General features: G+C 39.4%; 1 protein-coding gene across 1 annotated transcript; it reads left to right on the top strand.

Annotated features, from left to right (window-relative positions):
• The first annotated feature begins 563 nt into the window (after window positions 1-563).
• ARF4 (ADP ribosylation factor 4) lies at window positions 564-17,798 on the top strand. Its single transcript, XM_065407185.1, has 6 exons — window positions 564-901; window positions 12,496-12,576; window positions 13,117-13,226; window positions 15,155-15,226; window positions 15,773-15,898; window positions 16,839-17,798. The coding sequence occupies exons 1-6, from the start codon at window positions 835-837 to the stop codon at window positions 16,923-16,925; spliced, it is 543 nt and encodes a 180-aa protein (XP_065263257.1). The 5' UTR covers window positions 564-834; the 3' UTR covers window positions 16,926-17,798.
• The last annotated feature ends 253 nt before the right edge of the window (window positions 17,799-18,051 follow it).

Raw genomic sequence — 18,051 nt, 5'->3', positions numbered from 1 at the left:
CGATTTCTATAAAACCGGCTTCTATTAATTCGACCTAATTTTGTAGTGTAGACATACCCTAAGTCCTTGCACATTTGCTGCCTTGTGCCCTGGTTTGAGGTGTCCCTCTTCTTCTCAGTAGTGCAACTATTTGGGTGCTGTGTATTAACCTGAGGACAGCAGGATTAGTCTCTGTGAGAGACATGCTGCCAAACCCTTCTCCTCAGAAAGTGGGGGGGGGGCTAGGTTGGGGGGCCATGGGTTAGGCCCACACAACCCCCACTAGGAGAGAGAGTGAGCAGGGCCCCGTACACGCTCTAGAGGTGGCCCTGTATAACCACCGGCTCCCGGGGCCGCAGCCTAGGGCACGGAGACTACAGCCCCCAGCACACAGTGCGGCGCGGAGAAGGACTACAGTTCCCAGCATGCAATGCTCGACTCAGGCCAAGGTTGGCGAGGAGCTGAGGGACCTGGGACTGCATCTCCCATCATGCCCTACGCCAACGAAATGAAGCTATCGATGAGCACCTGTCGCATAGCACGCTGGGAGTTGTAGTCAGTCTATGTTCGGAGGGTTTGTCCGGGTCAAGGGAGGGTGGTGGCGCTGCAATGGGGATGTGGCGAGCGTGACGTGATTTTGTCCGCGTTGGAACTGGGGGCGGCCGTGGTGGCGAGCGTGACGTGGCAGAGAGCGAGCGAGGCTCCCCCGGACATAAGAGCAGCAGCAGCAGCCACCGCCAGCAGTTGCTGGGCCGGGACCCCGCGGAGGGATCTGAAAAGAGAGACCGGGATTGGGGTATAAGCCGCTGCCGCGCACACACTCCTCCCGCTCGCCGCCGCCCAGCCCGAGCCGCCATGGGCCTCACCATCTCCTCGCTCTTTTCACGTCTCTTCGGCAAGAAGCAGATGCGCATCCTCATGGGTAAGAGAGAGACCCCCGGACCCGCCCGGCCCTGCCTTCCGTCGCCTGAGGGATCCCGACCTCTCGGGCTGCGCTTGCCGCATCCGCAGCCCCCTGCTTGCCGTTACTCGGCCTCTCTCGTGTAGACGCGGCTGGGCCCCTGCGGGGGGAGGGGGCGTGTTCCGTGTGGCCGTTGGGGATGCAGTAGGAAGCGGCCGGGGGCTTGCGAGCCGGCTACACCGGTACAGGACTACGGGGCGGGGGGAAGCGTCTGTCTATCTGCGCCCTTCAGGCCTGGGTACGCTCCTTCCGTGACCTGACCTCTTACCCCGCTGTGGGCGCGTGTGTATCTATCCCCCCGGGCCTGCGCCTTCTCCCAACCAACTCCCTGCCCTTCTGCGTGGGTATGGGGCGAGTGGAAAACTGAACGGCCTCAAGTGAATGAGCTTTTGGGTAGGGGGAGGGGCTGTGTTCTTTTCCCTTTATTTTCTTTACCTACTCACCCCACAGTTCTGTTGGTGGGAGATGTTTAGTCTTTTTATTAGAAAATGCCCTAAACCCTGCTCCCACCCTTCCCTGAGGCTTGTCGCCAAGGTGGGGATTATTTAGCACCACATATATGTATGTATGTGTGTGTGCACACTATAAAACAAGCACAGACTGTAAAAAGAATGTGAAACTGTTAACAGGTAAATGCCATACATTTGTGACAGGATTTGATAATTAAGGAATGTCTCCTCAGTTCCAGGAGTTCACTGGATTTGCATGTATGCCTCTTCCCCTCCCCCCCCCCCCCCCATCTCCCATGTGTGCATGCAAATCCAGTGAACTGGAATTAAGAAGACCTCCCTCAAAATCTAAGCCCTTTACATATGATTAGGTATCACCTTTACCTATCACAGTTTAAGCAATGTGGCAGTTTTGAACATGATGTGACAGCACCAAGTGTGTTAATGTAGTCCTAAGGGCTCCAGAATTTGACCGCTAAACAGAAAGCATTAATTTCCAGTAATTTAGCCATTTTTGCTCATTTTGTTCTGAGAAAGAACGTTGCCTTTAATCACAAATTCTGGTGTATCTTGCATATAGGATTATAAAAATACAACTTTTTGTATCAAGCTAGTTTTATTAGGCCACTGTCTGACCACAGATACATTGTGGCTCTTCTGAAATGTACTGTGTAACCAGTGGCACTGGAACATTTTTTTACAGTGGGGGTGCTGAAAGCCAGTGGTCCCCACCCCAAACTTTTTACCTCACTACCTACTTACTCCTGTCTGTGCCCCTCCACACTCCCAGAGCTGGGGCCAGGGGTTGGGGGCCAAGGCTGGGACCCCAGGAGCGGAGTGCTGGGCTGGCAGCGCTGGAACCCTGGGCGCAGGGTGACTGATGGGACCCCGCACAAAAACTGGGGGTGTGACAGCACCCCTAGTTCCTGTGCCTATGTGTGTAACAGTTCAAACCAGTCACTTCTTTACTCCTACTGTAATTCCCAGACTTGGGAGTTGAAAAGGTGATAATCACATGCTGCATTCAATGTTTCTTTTCCTCCCATTCCCAACTTTATACACTCCTTTTCCTAAAATTGTCCAGCTAGGTGAATGGGGCTTTTTTCAGTGCCTATCAGTTGGTCCTTAATTAACAAGAGGGATTGCTGTTGAGTAAAGTAAAGAGAGCTTCTTTTACCATGGCTCAATCTATTGCCTTTGCACCACATCTAACTTCTGTTGGCTAAAGAACTGAGAACTCCTAACTGTTGGCATATCAATTTGGGCCCTAAAAATGTTTGGATATGTATGAGAAACAAGAGGTAATATGCATAGCATATTAGGTGGTTATCTATAGCAGACCTAATGACATCAAGCATAAATACCCACCCCAACCCCAGAAAATGATTCTGTGTTCACAGCACATTGTACATAGGGTATGAAAGCTAGTATGCACCAGTTGAAATTTCACCAACACTTGTGTAGCAGGTGTGGGTGTTTGTTTTGTTTTTTTTTGTTTTTTCAGTGCTTCAATTTGTTGACGTTTTAATTACTTAAAATAAGAATTTAAACCTGAGATCACTGTGTCCTTTAATGTAATTTTTGCCTCTCTATAAACAATAGCATAGTAAATATACAGTAAAGATCTTTTTCTAAGAACTACTAGCATGTCAAGCGGACTTTTCATATACAACTCTAAATGACTAGGTATGAAACCTTGGAAAAGATGGTTGTAATATTAATATTGACACTGGTGGCACTATTGCTTTTACTCTTGCAGAATGATGAGACTACAAGAACAAACTGTGTTCTTGAGACCATAATAGTTCATAGTGCTTCAGACACTTTATCCGTAGTGATTAGTTCAGCTCTAACACTGATACAAACTAATCATAGAATATCAGGGTTGGAAGGGACCTCAGGAGGTCATCTAATCCAACCCCCTGCTCAAAGCAGGACCAATCCCCAACTAAATCATCCCAGCTTTTGTCAAGCCTGACCGTAAAAACCTCTAAGGAAGGAGATTCCACCACCTCCCTAGGTAACCCATGCCAGTGCTTTTGGGTGATCACTAGGGTGATCCTCCTAGTGAAAAAGTTTTTCCTAATATCCAACCTAAACCTCCCCCACTGCAACTTGAGACCATTACTCTGTTCTGTCATCTGCTACCACTGAGAACAGTCTAGATCCATCCTCTTTGGAACCCCCTTTCAGGTAGTTGAAAGCAGCTATGAAATCCCCCCTCATTCTTCTCTTCTGCAGACTAAACAATCCCAGTTCCCTCAGCCTCTCCTCATAAGTCATGTGCTCCAGCCCCCTAATCATTTTTGTTGCCCTCCGCTGGACTCTTTCCAATTTTTCCACATCTTTCTTGTAGTGTGGGGCCCAAAACTGGACACAGTACTCCAGATGAGGCCTCACCAATGTCAAATAGAGGGGAATGATCACATCCCTCTATCTGCTGGCAATGCCCCTACGTATACAGCCCAAAATGCCGTTTGCCTTCTTGGCAACAAAGGCACACTGTTAACTCCTATCCAGCTTCTCGTCCACTGTAACCCCTCAGTCCTTTTCTGCAGAACTGCTGCCTAGCCATTCGGTCCCTAGTCTGTAGCAGTGTATGATATTTTTCCGTCCTAAGTGCAGGACTCTGCACTTGTCCTTGTTGAACCTCATCAGATTTCTTTCGGCCCACTCCTCTAATTTGTCTAGGTACTTCTGTATCCTATCCCTACCCTCCAGCGTATCTACTCCTCCTCCCAGTTTAGTGTCCTCTGCAAACTTGCTGAGGGTGCAGTCCACACCATCCTCTAGATCATTAATGAAGATATTGAACAAAACCGGCCCCAGGACTGACCCTTGGGGCACTCTGCTTGATACCGGCTACCATCTAGACATGGAGCCATTGATCACTACCTGTTGAGCCCGACGATCTAGCTAGCTTTCTATCCACCTGATAGTCCATTCATCCAGCCCATACCTCTTTAACTTGCCGGCAAGAGTCATATGAGTTGGGGTTTTTTTTCTTCTTCTTTCAATCATGGTTTTTAAGGGTTTGACTACCCTACAAATACAGGTGGGTCAGGGGACATGGTTACTACATATTTTCATTATGCAGTATACAGAACCTGTTTAAGGGTTTAGCTTGGTTATGAAACCCAGTTAGACGCTTCTACACTACAAATAATAATATGACAAGCTCCTTTGAGACAGTTGTATTTGTAGTATAGAAGGAAGGATATATGTGTAAGCAGGTGTCCACATCATAATTTGCACCCCTATTGGCATTTTCTCCTAATCTATTCAGTCTAGGTTTAAAAAGACTAAATTAGTTTCTGCCTCAAAAGTAATTTTGGTTCAATTTTGGCACATGGGCTGGGCAGTGTGGTAGGAGGGTAGGATTTTTAATTGCTGCCACTTGTGTTATAGTGTGGTGTAGATAGATACGATCTCAGTCTCCAGAGCTGTCAGTCTATTTACTTTACCTGAGTGAAATTAATTTTTCTAAAAATAGATTTGTTTGTTGTGTGGGTTAGAAAATAAATATTTGATCAGTGTTTGTATGTAATTTACTTCAAACACCATAATAATGACAGAAGTATTGTAAGCAATTTTCTTTTACTCTAATACTTTTGCAAACATCTGCAAAACACTAACTTTTACAGAGTTAATTCAGAGTCATGGCACATACCTTGTGTTTGAGTGGATATGAGTTCTTTAATACTTTGCACTCCCTCACGTATTTCACAAGCTTACTAATTTTATGGTGTAAGCAGAGAACACAATCTTTTAAAAAGATTAGAGCTGTCAATCGCAGTTAACTCATGTGATTAACTCAAAAAAAGAATTACGATTAGAACAATTAATCGCTATTAATCGCACTGTTAAACAATAGAATATCAATTGAAATTTATTAAATATTTTTGGATGTTTTGCTACATTTTTCAAATAGATATACTTCAGTTGCATCACAGAATACAAAGTGTACAGTGCTCACTTTATATTTTTATTACAAGTATTTGCACTGTAAAAATGATAAACAAAAGAAATAGTATTTTTCAATTCACCTCATACAAGTACTGTCATGCAGTCTCTTTATCAAGAAAGTGCAACTTACAAATGTAGATTTTTTATTTTATTTTATTTTGGTAACATAACTGTACTCCAAAACAAAACAATGTAAAACTTTAGAGTCACAAGTCCACTCAGTCCTACTTCTTGTTCAGCCAGTCCCTAAGAGAAACAAGTTTGTTTACATTTACGGGCGGTAATACTGCCCGCTTCATATTTACAGTGTCAGCTGAAAGTCATAACAGGTGTTTGCATGACACAGTTGTAGCTGGCGTGGCAAGATATTTAGGTGCCAGATGCGCTAAAGATTCATATGCCTCTTCATGCTTCGGCCATCGTTCCAGAGGATATGCTTCCGTGCTGATGACCCTCGTTTAAAAAAAATAATGCGTTAGTTAAATTTGTGACTGAACTCCTTGGGGGAGAATTGTATGTCTCCTGCTGTGTTTTACTTGCATTCTGCCATATATTTCATGTTATAGCAGTCTCAGATGATGACCCAGCACGTGTTCATTTTAAGAACACTTTAACTGCAAATTTCACGAAATGCAAAGAAGATACCAGTGTGAAATTTCTAAAGATGGCTATAGCACTTGACCCAAGATTTAAGAATCTGAAGTGCCTTCCAAAATCTGAGAAGGATGAGGTGTGGCGCATGCTTTCAGAAGTCTTAAAAAAGCAACAGCCTGATGCAGGAACTACATCCTAACCCTAACCACCAAAAAAGAAAATCAACCTTCTGCAGTTGGCATCTGATTCAGATGATGAAAATAAACATGCGTCAGTCCGCACTGCTTTGGATTGTTGTTGAGCAAAACCCATCATCAGCATGGATGCATGTCCTCTGGAATGGTGGTTGAAGCATCAAGGGACATAATCTGTAGTGCATCTGGCATGTAAATATCTTGCGACGTCAGCTACAATAGTGCCATGCAAACGCCTGTTCTCACTTTCAGGTGACATTGTAAACAAGAAGCAGGCAGCATTATCTTCTGCAAATGTAAACAAACCTGTTTGTCTGAGCGATTGGCTGAATAAGAAGTAAAACTGATTGGACTTGTAGGCTCTAAAGTTTGACATGGTAGAAAACACCCAAAAATATTTTAAATAAATGGTATTCTATTGTTTAACAGTGCAATTAATCGTGCGATTATTTTAATCGTGTGATAGCCCTAAAAAAGATATAATATTCTCCTAATGGCTACCCTAACTAAACTTATGATTAGGAGGATAATAGTCAATAGTGAATTATGTCACAAGTGGCTTTACAAAGCTGCTTAAAAATCATAATTGCCTCATAGACTCACATTAATACTTTTCATGTTTACATATCACTGTATTTTAAAGGGCTGACCAACCATTTATATTCTTGTGTGCGAGGAAGGAAAAGCACAATTCCAACTCCATTTTACAGATACGGATTGGGGAGAAAAGAGACAGCTGAGATACTGGGTTAAATAATTTGACATAGTTGAACTGGGCAGAGTAGGGGTTAGAGTTCAGAAATTCCTTGGTCCCAGTGTTGCGCTTAGTCCACTAGTACATGGGTATATTTTAACACATTACTGAATAACCTTGTTTTTCTTCATATTGCACCTTGCAGAATCCTCATTATATCATGTCACTATATTCATCACTTGTTAGTATGGCCATGTAGCTATCTGTCATCTCCGAGACAATAGACTGCCAAAACATCCATCTTCCAAGAGGCTTATTAGCTTTTCAGATATTAAGCTGCCAAATGATAGTCTGTTTCCCTAGCTTATTAACTTTGGCTATTTCAAACAAAAGGACAATTGCTTTTGGGGATTTTGGGAATCCACCTGTGAGGTTGAATAGTAACAAACCTGTAACTTACCAAAAAACAAAAAACACAACCTATAAATAGCCATATTAACAAATCTAGCCTAAAATCAACTGCATGAATTGTTTGTAACGGCCTTTGTAAAACATAGTGAAGAAATTACAAGGTAGAACTTGCTTGTATGAACTCAAAATCATTCTTATTTTAGCAATTATTTTAATCTGTGAATATGAATGAAATTTAGATATTTGGAACATGCTTCCTGCTTCTTAATTTTGGGAAATCTGAGTCTGGCTGCCACAATGTATTGTTCTTGAATATATTCCATTTAAAAATCAATCCCTAAATTTTGTAGTTACTTGCGTAAAGCTTTGCTTTGTTCACGTTTAGATTACAGGTATGCCATGTCTAGGTGGCTTAGGCTGGATTTAAAAAATGAAGAATTTACCCACAGGGCAAAACTATCATCTCTTTTAGGATATAGAATAGTAGAATGATGTAAAATACAATGCAGTGATAAAATCTTTCTGGAGGGCACTTAGCTTTAGGCAGTAGAATTTGGTTGGCTGAAAAAAAAGTTTGAGATTGTTTTAACAATGAGTTCATGTGAGTCTGTTTAGAGGGAACTGAATGCAGATATATAGGCAGTCAGTTTAATGGCTCCAGAACAAGCAAATTTCATAAGAAAGGGCCAAAAATATCTTTGGAGACTCTCTCCAAGAAAGTAGAGGAAAATGTAACATTCCAACCGGACAGTTGTAAGTAATTTGTGTAATTCTTTCAAACAGTTCAGAGAAGTTGCTTATCATGAATGCAACTATGAGAGCTATAAGTAAGTATGGTGCTAGCACTTATGCAGGTACCATGGTGATGTAAAGGTGACTAGCAGAGTGGAGTTCCTGGGAGAAGCGCACTGCAAGCCTGGGATTTATAAGTGACTCGAAGAGACTATAAGTAAAGTGGAGCGGGGCTCTTGAAATGAGTAAAGTAGGCATTACAAAGATCAAATAGGTGCAAGGGCAAGGCTGTACTTCCCATGTGACCCTTAATTGCTATCTGAACTGCTCTATCTCAGGACTTCATAAACAACTGTCAACACACTTGTACTGTGTTGAGATTACATGAAACCTCAGTGAGGAAGGAGCTAAAAGTTAATATTTCTGGAAAAGAATCTGAAAGAGGATTATTTTGCATCTTGGTTATTCGTTTCTGATTTATGACTTGGTGTTGGGGAATGTCAGAGTTTTTTCATGTAAACTTGGAAGAGTTGTTAATTGGAATTCTTAACTATCACCTCTTGTGACAGAAGGTTGACTTACCTATCATGTGATAGTCAGAGGACAAGTTTTAAAAATATACACATCAAATGTAAAAATCCTGTACATCAAATGTGGTAGTAAATACATTTCAGTCTCTTAAGAGAATATACAGTCCCACCATTTGCAATTGTTCTTAATGTTTCGTTTTAGAAAGCTGAATACTGAGGCACTCTTAAGAAATTGGTACATAGTAACATGTAAATTGCCATTTTTTAAGAAAAAAAAATAACGCATATTAGCTGAAATATGTAGAAAATCATAACTCTTCAAATTATGTGATTTGATCCTTTTAAAAGTTGTTTAAAAAAATCTAAAAGGCAAATAATTGATTTGCAGCTTGTAATAAGGAAGTTTGAGGATAGGGGTTGACTATATTGGTGAGGGGGCTGGCGATAATGCAAACTTTAGACTTCTAACTTTGCTAAACCGATAATTATCCTATAAAACTACTTGGCGTTTGAATTGGGAACCTGTTTTACTGCCATATTGTGACTTCTTCTGTATTCATGTAAATGCTTATATTTTCACTGTGAAAGTTCCTGGAAAGCTATCTTGTCCAGTCCTTTGTTCAAAGACTTGCAGGTAAGGCCTGTCCTTGGTGTTGAGTATTTCTCTCCTAGTGTGCCACAGAACATTTCTCATCATGGGTGGTTATCTTTATCACACACAGAAGCATACAAGATTCCTTCTTGGTATTCCAGTATTGCCAACTCCAAGAACTTGCATAAAGAGTAGGTCCTCACAAAAGAATGACCTTGTTTTAAATCATGAGACTTTGAAAAATGTTGGGTTTGATTTATTTGCCTTCTGGGTTTTGAGTCTTTAGGATACAAGTGGGTCACCTTTTTAAAGTTTTATTCTTTTTCTGCTACTATAAGAGCTAGAAACTCTCTTTTTTTTTTTTTTTTTTTAAGTGAGCATTGGCATTTTCTGACCACTGAGTTTAGCTTCGTGTTTATTTTCAAGGTTGTCAAACTTACTGATGAGCCATTTGCCTTAAGATGTTATAGTTTTTGAGGAATTCAAGTATATATTTTGGACTGATTACTCTTCTCTACATAATCTTAATTTTCATGGAGTAAATTCCATCTTTTCTGTTATATTAAGGCTTCTAGAGAGAGTTAAGTATTATGCTTGTGTTTCATATGTGGCTTCTCTGAAGGTCCAGGCATCTTACCTTCCATTTGGAAATGCCCAGCAAAGTGGCTGAGGTCTGAACATCTGTCTGCACTGCAGTTTAAAGACCTGTGTCTGGCCCAGGTCAGTTGGCTCAGGCTCATGGGGCTATAAAACTGAAGTGTAAATGTCTGGCCTTGGGCTGGAGCCCACGGTCTGGGACCCTGTGAGAGGGTAGGGTCCCAGGCTCCAGCCCGAGGCCAGACATCTTCAGTGCAGTTTTATAGCCCTACAGCCCAAGCCCCATGAGCCAAGTCAGCTGATTCGTACCCACTGTGGGTGTTTTAATTGCAATGTAGACATACTCTGAGAGGTCCATCTTGGACAGCGATATCTTGGGTTATTAGTCATTATTTCAGCACAGGAGGTACATTTGAAGAGTTGACAGTTGCTCCTTACAGAGTCACGCTTCTTTGAATGTTACTGGTGTAGGAAAAATGCTGAAACGATATTAGCAATTTTAAACTTTGCAGGTTCATAGTAAGAACTATTTCAGTGCCACCTACTATTGTAGCTAATCATCTAGAGGAGTGGGTGGGAATGGAATATTGGAGTTCTGAAGGGCAAGCATTTAGAAATCACAAAGACGCATTTAAAATTTAATTTTGAGAATTTTCTTGTACCTAAAGAAGTCTTTTTGACAGAAGTATAATACATGGCCTTTTGGCTCTACAGATTCCAGTATTAATGAAAGCAGTTGATTTTCTTAAAAATTTTCTTCACAAACTGTAAATACATTAATTTGTATAACCTCAATATATTCATAAATGTCTAAAATACTATAGGACACTTGTAGGGAGGTTTTGCAAATAGAAAATGTACTGTAATTAAGCAGTTAGTGTGCTTTGAGAAGGAAGAAGTTTTTAAGGGTCTGGTTTCATTCTGTATAAGTGGTCTGAAATTACATTATATTGCAACACTAAGAAAACTGCCTTATTTATATAAGTGTACAACTTGTTGTCAGACGCCCCTATATGGAGTGCAGGACAGGTACAAAAAAGCAAGTAAGGCATTAGTTCAAAACATGCTACCGTGTTAGAGTATGGGTATAGTAATAGTACCAGAAGGGGTTTTTCTGTTTTTTAGTTCTCTCATTTTTGTTTGTTTGAGAAGAGTGTTATCAAAGTTCTACTGAAAGTTTTGAGTTTCTCAAATGGCATTTTAATTAAAATGATTGTGTTTACTTGTTGAACACTCATTCTTGCAATTTACTTCTTAAATAACAACATCATTTATTCGTGGACATGTGCAGTAGGTCATACAACATTTCCAAATGTTGTGTGTTGAATTGGTTTTCTGGGACAGAGTCTAAACTCTTAATACTTCTCAAAATACATATTAATCCACTCAGCTCACAGTATTTGGAAACACCATGGTGGACTACCAAATGTTTATTTGCGAAAGCTGCTCCTCTTAAAGTTCTGTGGGTACATGCTCAGTTAAAATACACACCTATATGTATTTTTAAATGTACAAATAGAAATAAATTAAAAATAATCAACTCAAAAGAGAAACAAACAAAAACCCCACATCATATCAGTCTGCCTGGAAGGTCAACAAACTAGGGTTTTGTTGGGGCAGCAGGGAAGCAAATTCCAGAGCAGAGTACCCTCCTGCAGAGTTCAGAAGTAACCAAAACAGCCCAGTAGACTGGAATAGTGTATGGAGACATGTATCATGGGTAGCCACGACACAAAACATGTAGGGCTTTTATGTAAAAAACAGTTTGTATTGTTCCAGAAAATAAATTGTTCAGTGTAGTCTGTGGAGCCACAGGTCTTGTATGCTATCCATATATCGAATATCACTAAGGGCTTTTCTACACTACCGCTGGAGTCCATGTAACTTAAGTCGCCACCCCTTTGAGTGATGTAAGTTACGTCTACTTTAAGTGGTGTCTATACTGTGCTATGTCAACAGGAGATGTTCTCCTACTGACATAGCTTCCGCCTCTTGTTGAGGTGGAGTAATTTATGCTGATAAGAGCAGGGCTTTGGAGCGGAGCCCGAAGCTGGAGCTGAGCCGGAGCACAGCTCAAAAACCCTGGATAAGAGAGCACTCTCCTGTCAGCATAGCACATCTTCACCAGATATGCTACAATGGCACAGCTGCACCAATGTAGCGAGGTAGTGTAAAATAGCCCTAAGTGAGCTGCTGCATTTCATGTTAGCTGAAACTTTGAAGTGATCAAGAGTAGTCTCAGGTGGGGCATGCTGCAGTAGCCAGATCTGAAGGTAATAAAGGGATCAATAACAGACAAGTTCTGCATTTGAGAAGAAAGTAGCTTCCAATCTGATGCTGGATAAGTGAAGGAGGAGAGAGAACTTCTGGCTACTGCCTAGAAAATATTACAAGGCATGTCAAATACATGAAAACATGCTAGAGCAAAAAAACCTTTACATGTGAACTGCAAAGTTTGTTTAAAAACAAATAACCCCTATCAGTTATTTACATGATGCCTAAAGAAGAAAAAGTTACATAGCTTTCTGATTGTGTAAATGGAGAATGGAACTCTGGTATTAAACTTGAATCCTTAGCTGATTGGCTTCTGCCTCAAGTGATGGGTGGAGAAGGAAGGAGAGAAACATACTTTGGGGTGTGGGTGGGGGGGACTTTGATTCACTAAGGCCATTTAGGAACTTACCCGTTGCTCACTGAAAAGTGAATCCCCACCCTGTTATTTTCAGTGGAATATTTGTAAAGAGCATGATTTAGTTAATACTGTGAAACTAAAATTAAACTTTATATATTTTGTAGTTGGTTTGGATGCTGCTGGTAAGACAACTATTCTGTATAAACTGAAGCTAGGAGAAATTGTCACCACAATTCCCACTATTGGTAAGAAAACTACTGATTGCTTCTCATCTAATTACTAATGTTAAATGTAATTAAACTACAGAATCATTCACTTTAAAATCCTCAATTCTCCTGAGGGAGAAAAGACTTAAATGTTTTTCATTGTAGGACCTTTGTTTCAAGAGCTGGTTGGTGGGATAGTAGGAGATGCATGTTCCCCAGAATAGAAGTTAGTATAGAGTTGGACTCTTAGAGAAATTCTCATTTTATGCAATTTGGTACTATCATAACAAAAAAGAGAGTGAGTGTGTGTGTGTGTGTGTGTGTGTGTGTGTGTGTGTGTGTGTGTGTGTGTGTGTATATATATATATATATATGTGTGTGTGTGTATATATATATATATATATGTGTGTGTGTGTGTGTATATATATATATATATATATATGCACAAGACAGCTTATCTAGCTTTGTTTAGAAAGTGAAACTTTGAAGTCACTATTTTTAAGAGGACAGCTGACAGATTTATAATAACTTTTACATAGTCAATGTCAATATTTAACCACTTTTTTCTTTCTTTTTTAGGTTTTAATGTGGAAACAGTAGAATATAAAAACATTTGTTTCACAGTTTGGGATGTTGGTGGTCAAGATAAAATTAGACCTCTTTGGAGGCATTACTTTCAAAACACACAGGTAGGCGTTCTTCTGTTTTACAAGTTCAAAAAAAAATTGCACCTACATTCATATTTAAATGAAGACCACTGTGTACAGTATCTCCAGAAAATGGTCTGCCTCCATTTCCATTTTCTTCTCATGAGTTGGTTCCCACCATATTTGCTGGAATTCTGAGGATCCTTGGCTTTTGTTTGTTTATCTGGGTTTTTTCCTTCCCATCTGGACAGCTTCATGTCTTATGCTGTGTCTACACTACAGACTTTTGCCATCATAGCATCCAGTCAGGGATGTGAAGAGGTGTGATTTTCCCCTAGTGTATATACAATTATACCAGCAAAACTGTGCTTTTACCAAATACTTGTTTTTTCTCTAAGGGACAATGGTGAAGGGGGAATTGTAATTTTACTATGCCAGTGCAAGAGCAGTTTTGCTGGTATAGTTGTATCCACACTAGGCTATATCCATGTTAGGAGCACTTTGCTGGTGCAGTATACTTTATATTCCAATACCAGTAAAGTACTCCTAGTGTAGACATAGCTTACTATAGTTTGACTTGGATAGACCGGATTCCCATGAGGGACCTTCCAGTGTTGCTCCTTAATGTGCCAGAGGGGTCACTAAGCTATGTGATGGACTTTCTAGCCTCATTAAATTTGATGCTTTGTCTGCTAACCTCCTGAAACTGGAGAGGGACTTCAAGTAAAGAAGTAAGTTAATGCCTAGCTGCCCTTGTAGGTATTTCTTTCTTTTTATAACCAAACTGAAGACAGTCGAGAGATTTTTACTTAGAGTAAAATAAATATATATAAAAATAATATTCACATGCACATATACATTATGGTTAAATACAAGTTGTGTTTATTGGGCTCCCTTTGCTTATAAAGTGTCTAGAAATGTTACTGAATACCGTTAATCGGGGTGGTATTGCTGGTTGTTTGATGATCCGGGCCATGACAAGTTCACTGCTTCTGTCATCGCTGCAGGGGATTACAATGTGCTTTTTGGGTAGTTAGTAGACAGACAAGTAATTTATCACATTTCTATACACCCCAGCAGCAGAGGAGATTCATGCTTGTTGCTCTGCTTTGTGCAGGATTGTTGTCAGGAAACTTCCTCTGCAGTAGCACAGGCATGATTCTGGGGCATGTGCAAATAGGAGTGTGTGGTGGAATGTGTCTAGACAAAGGGACTGGCACAGTAGTCTAGTGACTGCATATACGTTGAGGACCAAAAATGTTACCCTTCTGATGTCTTCAGACCTATTATAGAAGCATCACCAGGGACCTTCAAAGGGGGAGAATCTGCTTCTTCAGAGGAGGATAGGCTGAACTGTAAGACTTTGAGGTGGGGATTTAAAGAGTGGAAGGCAGTATGGAATAAGCTCTTTGATATTTTTCTTTTAATGTCAGAAATGGTGTTAGGAACATTTGGTAAAAACACATTTCTAAAAATTAAATTTTACTTAAAAGGTTGAGAACCCTCAGCTTTATAGGGTGGAGGACATCTTAATAGCGTCTAGATAATGCATCTCTAGCTGTCTTTGATGCAATGGGACATCTGAAAATAAGGGAAACTATCACAATTTGGCCAGTTATCTTTCCCTGAAATTCTGATATGCAGACCACAGTTTGGGAATCGTAGCCTTGTTTGTGGGGTTTTTTTTTGTTTTTGTTTTTTAAAACTTAACATACACTGTGAAAATTATGTTCATGTCATGTCTACTGATGATCTAGCTGTCTGAAGAATGTCTACCTCATGTAGTCCATGATCTTTCTCTGTGTATATGTTAATTAAAAGATTACTACTTTTTCAAACTTGCATTTCTTGGCGGGGAAGCAGCCAGAACTGTACTCCTACCCAATAATTCATGTCATCTTTTTCTTAGAACACTACTGTATGCTTAAATTTTATGGGGACTTATCAAAGCTGCTTAACTTTTTTTGCAGGGTCTCATTTTTGTGGTAGATAGCAATGACAGAGAGAGAATTCAGGAAGCAGCAGAAGAACTGCAGAAAATGGTAAATATAAATATCTTTGGAACAGAATTGCCATCTTCTGTATTTACTTTACTAAATCAGCTTTTCTGCAAATGGTGAATATGCCAGTTTTGCTGAAATTTCAAAACCCGTACACCTTCAGAAAGTCTTAAAACGTGTATTGTAGACCTCCCTTTTTTTTTCCTTTTTTTTTTTAAATATAATTCATCACTACTTATCTAAAATTGTTTAGAACGTGAGTGGACTCTAGGTCGAGAACTACTAATGACTTCACCCAATTCCCTTTGGGATGTAAAACCCAAAAGAAAAGTAATCTCTGTCAACAGTGAGCTGTCTGTACAATTTAAATCCAAACTGCTGTTTGAAACAATGTTGCTTTACCTACACTAGTGGAATTTGTATCATGGTTACTTGATGATCTCAATCAGAAGCTACTCACTGTGATTTGGGGAGTGAGAATGAAAAAGCTTACAGCACTTTACCCTTTATTTCATAATTACATCTCTTTAGCTGCTTGTTACAGTAACTAAATGGAAAAATAACTAGCATGGTCTCTTATTCTGTTAGCTTCAGGAAGATGAGTTGCGAGATGCAGTGCTACTGCTTTTTGCGAACAAACAAGACTTGCCAAATGCCATGGCAATCAGTGAAATGACAGATAAACTAGGTCTTCAGTCTCTGCGTAACAGAACTGTAAGTACTAAAGTTTTGGTCCAATTTTTTGTAAGCAAATGTACTCTCCCTTTAAGTTTTAAGCTTTCATCTCTTTTCTGTGGAAAGATGTAATGTGTATTTGACATGTACAAAGTGTTATTTCTACAAAAGAGTGACATAAAACACACACCTATGTAATAAAAATAGGTGATCAAGAGCAAATAAAATGCTTCATTACTCCTTCTTTTTTTTTTTTTAAATAGGAAGATACAACCTTTGCAGACTATTGAATATCTTGGGCCACGTTTTAACTATGTGTGTGTTGCCTTTACTCTTCTGTTCTTTATTTTGAAGAAAGAGACTGAGAATGGAATTGTGTCCAAGAGTTTTGATTAAAACAATCTATGATTAAAAATGCCCGACAGGATAAGGGAGGCTTCAACTACACAACTTTTGTTGGGGACTTTAAATCACTGTTATATAATTCCTCATTGCATTTTTTTTTTTTTTTTTTTTTTTTTTTTGCATCACTTTACCTCTTCTTGTTGACAGTCGTGGCTTATGTCATTATGAACTGGTTTTAAAAAGAGACGGGTTAAATCATGTAGTAAAAATTTCTTACCTATGAGCTCAATAGCACCTGATTAAAACAAAGAATTTTAATTTACAATTCTTTACACTTTATTCATCTTCAGTTTCACTTTGATTCTTGTGCACTAATATAATGTGTCAGTATTTGGGTGACAGACATAGCAGGAGAATCTTCAAAACCCAATTGCTAATTGAAACTTAATTTTTCTTGAAAATATCTTCTGTTACTGTTAGGCTTTGTGGTGGTGGGAAATAAGTTTTGAAAAATATACTTGTTGGGATCAAACTACATGAAATTGTACCATAAGAATTACACCCTGGTAGTATGTAGAAATTCAGTATTTTAAAGTTCACATTTCATTTTATTTTATATTTTGTTCCTTAACAGTGGTATGTCCAAGCGACCTGCGCTACACAAGGAACTGGTCTGTATGAGGGACTTGACTGGCTGTCAAATGAGCTCTCAAAACGCTAACTCAAACTGGATGACTTTCTCACCAGGGACATGTTTGATATAAGTGGTCTAGGCTTGTTACAACAAAATTAGTTTGCATCTTGGTTATTAAACAGTATCTGGAACGGGTTTGGGCAGGATATTACAGCGTTTCAACTTATTTTGTTGCCAATTATTGTTTACCAAGCTATATGTTGCAGAAGTAGCAATGTGCTTGGGTTTAAAAAAAACAAACTCCTTAACCTGGAAAAAAAGTGTGTCTTCTGATTTTTTACTTCCCTTGTTATGTTAAATGCCTGAATATAGTTATTGTGACACCTTTAAAATCGGTTTTGAATACTTTGTGAGCCCCAATAAATTAAGTAATGTTTTTTAAAGATTTCCCCCCTGCTACTTTAGTTTACTGATACCTTATTATTTCATTCCTCAGACAGTCTGCTGATTTAAAAATGTAGCATTCCATTTATATTTATTTCTCTCCCTTGCCAAAAAAAGAGTTGTTCCAGCCAAAAAAATGCTCTAAAACACTATTCAAATCTACTGCACTGAGGAACATTTTATTAACCTTGGGTTCCATCAGCCCAACTTGCCTTTGTGTGAATTGGATTTGATGGGTAGCATAGTTCTGTGCTGGTTGCAAAGAGCTCATGTTGAGGTGGTTTTTAATATTCAGCAGATTGTCTTCCTTTATATTGTATCTCTCTTTATGTTGCATGTTGCTTTTTGGTATCAGCCTGAATGTTTTCGCCCAGTGTATAATAGTTCTGCTGAAATTTTACTGTTTATTGGTGAACATATCTTCATAAAGAGAAATTTTGGAAAAATCATCAAACTCAATGGATTAGTTTCTTCATAACCCACTTGGAATTATTCCTAATAAAATGATAAAATGTATAGTTTTGTGTATGCTCTTATTGAATCTTAAATTTGTGAAACTGATACGAACATTTGACACTTATTCTTTTTCCATAAATTGAGTTGTTCTGTAGTTTGTGAACACAAATCTCAGATTTTCAATTTTTGAGGGAGGGTCCCTGAAGATGGGCAGGTAACTTGTATACAGTACAGTAGGTAATCATCATCAAGGCTTAAATAATTCTGTAAAAGTGTCTTTTGAAGCTGTAAATCTAAAAATCCTTTTAAGATG

The sequence above is a fragment of the Emys orbicularis genome, chromosome 7 (genome assembly GCF_028017835.1).
Source record: "Emys orbicularis isolate rEmyOrb1 chromosome 7, rEmyOrb1.hap1, whole genome shotgun sequence".
Taxonomy (NCBI): domain Eukaryota; kingdom Metazoa; phylum Chordata; order Testudines; family Emydidae; genus Emys; species Emys orbicularis.
The sequence above is the reverse complement of the archived record's forward strand: the minus strand, read 5'-3'. Positions and strand labels throughout refer to the sequence as shown.

Coding starts and splice junctions, on each gene's coding strand:
- ARF4 (XM_065407185.1), top strand. CDS start 835: ATGGGCCTCACCATCTCCTCGCTCTTTTCACGTCTCTTCGGCAAGAAG. Junction 13,227..15,154: donor ATTACTTTCAAAACACACAG/GTAGGCGTTCTT, acceptor CTTTTTTTGCAG/GGTCTCATTTTTGTGGTAGA. Junction 15,899..16,838: donor AGTCTCTGCGTAACAGAACT/GTAAGTACTAAA, acceptor GTTCCTTAACAG/TGGTATGTCCAAGCGACCTG.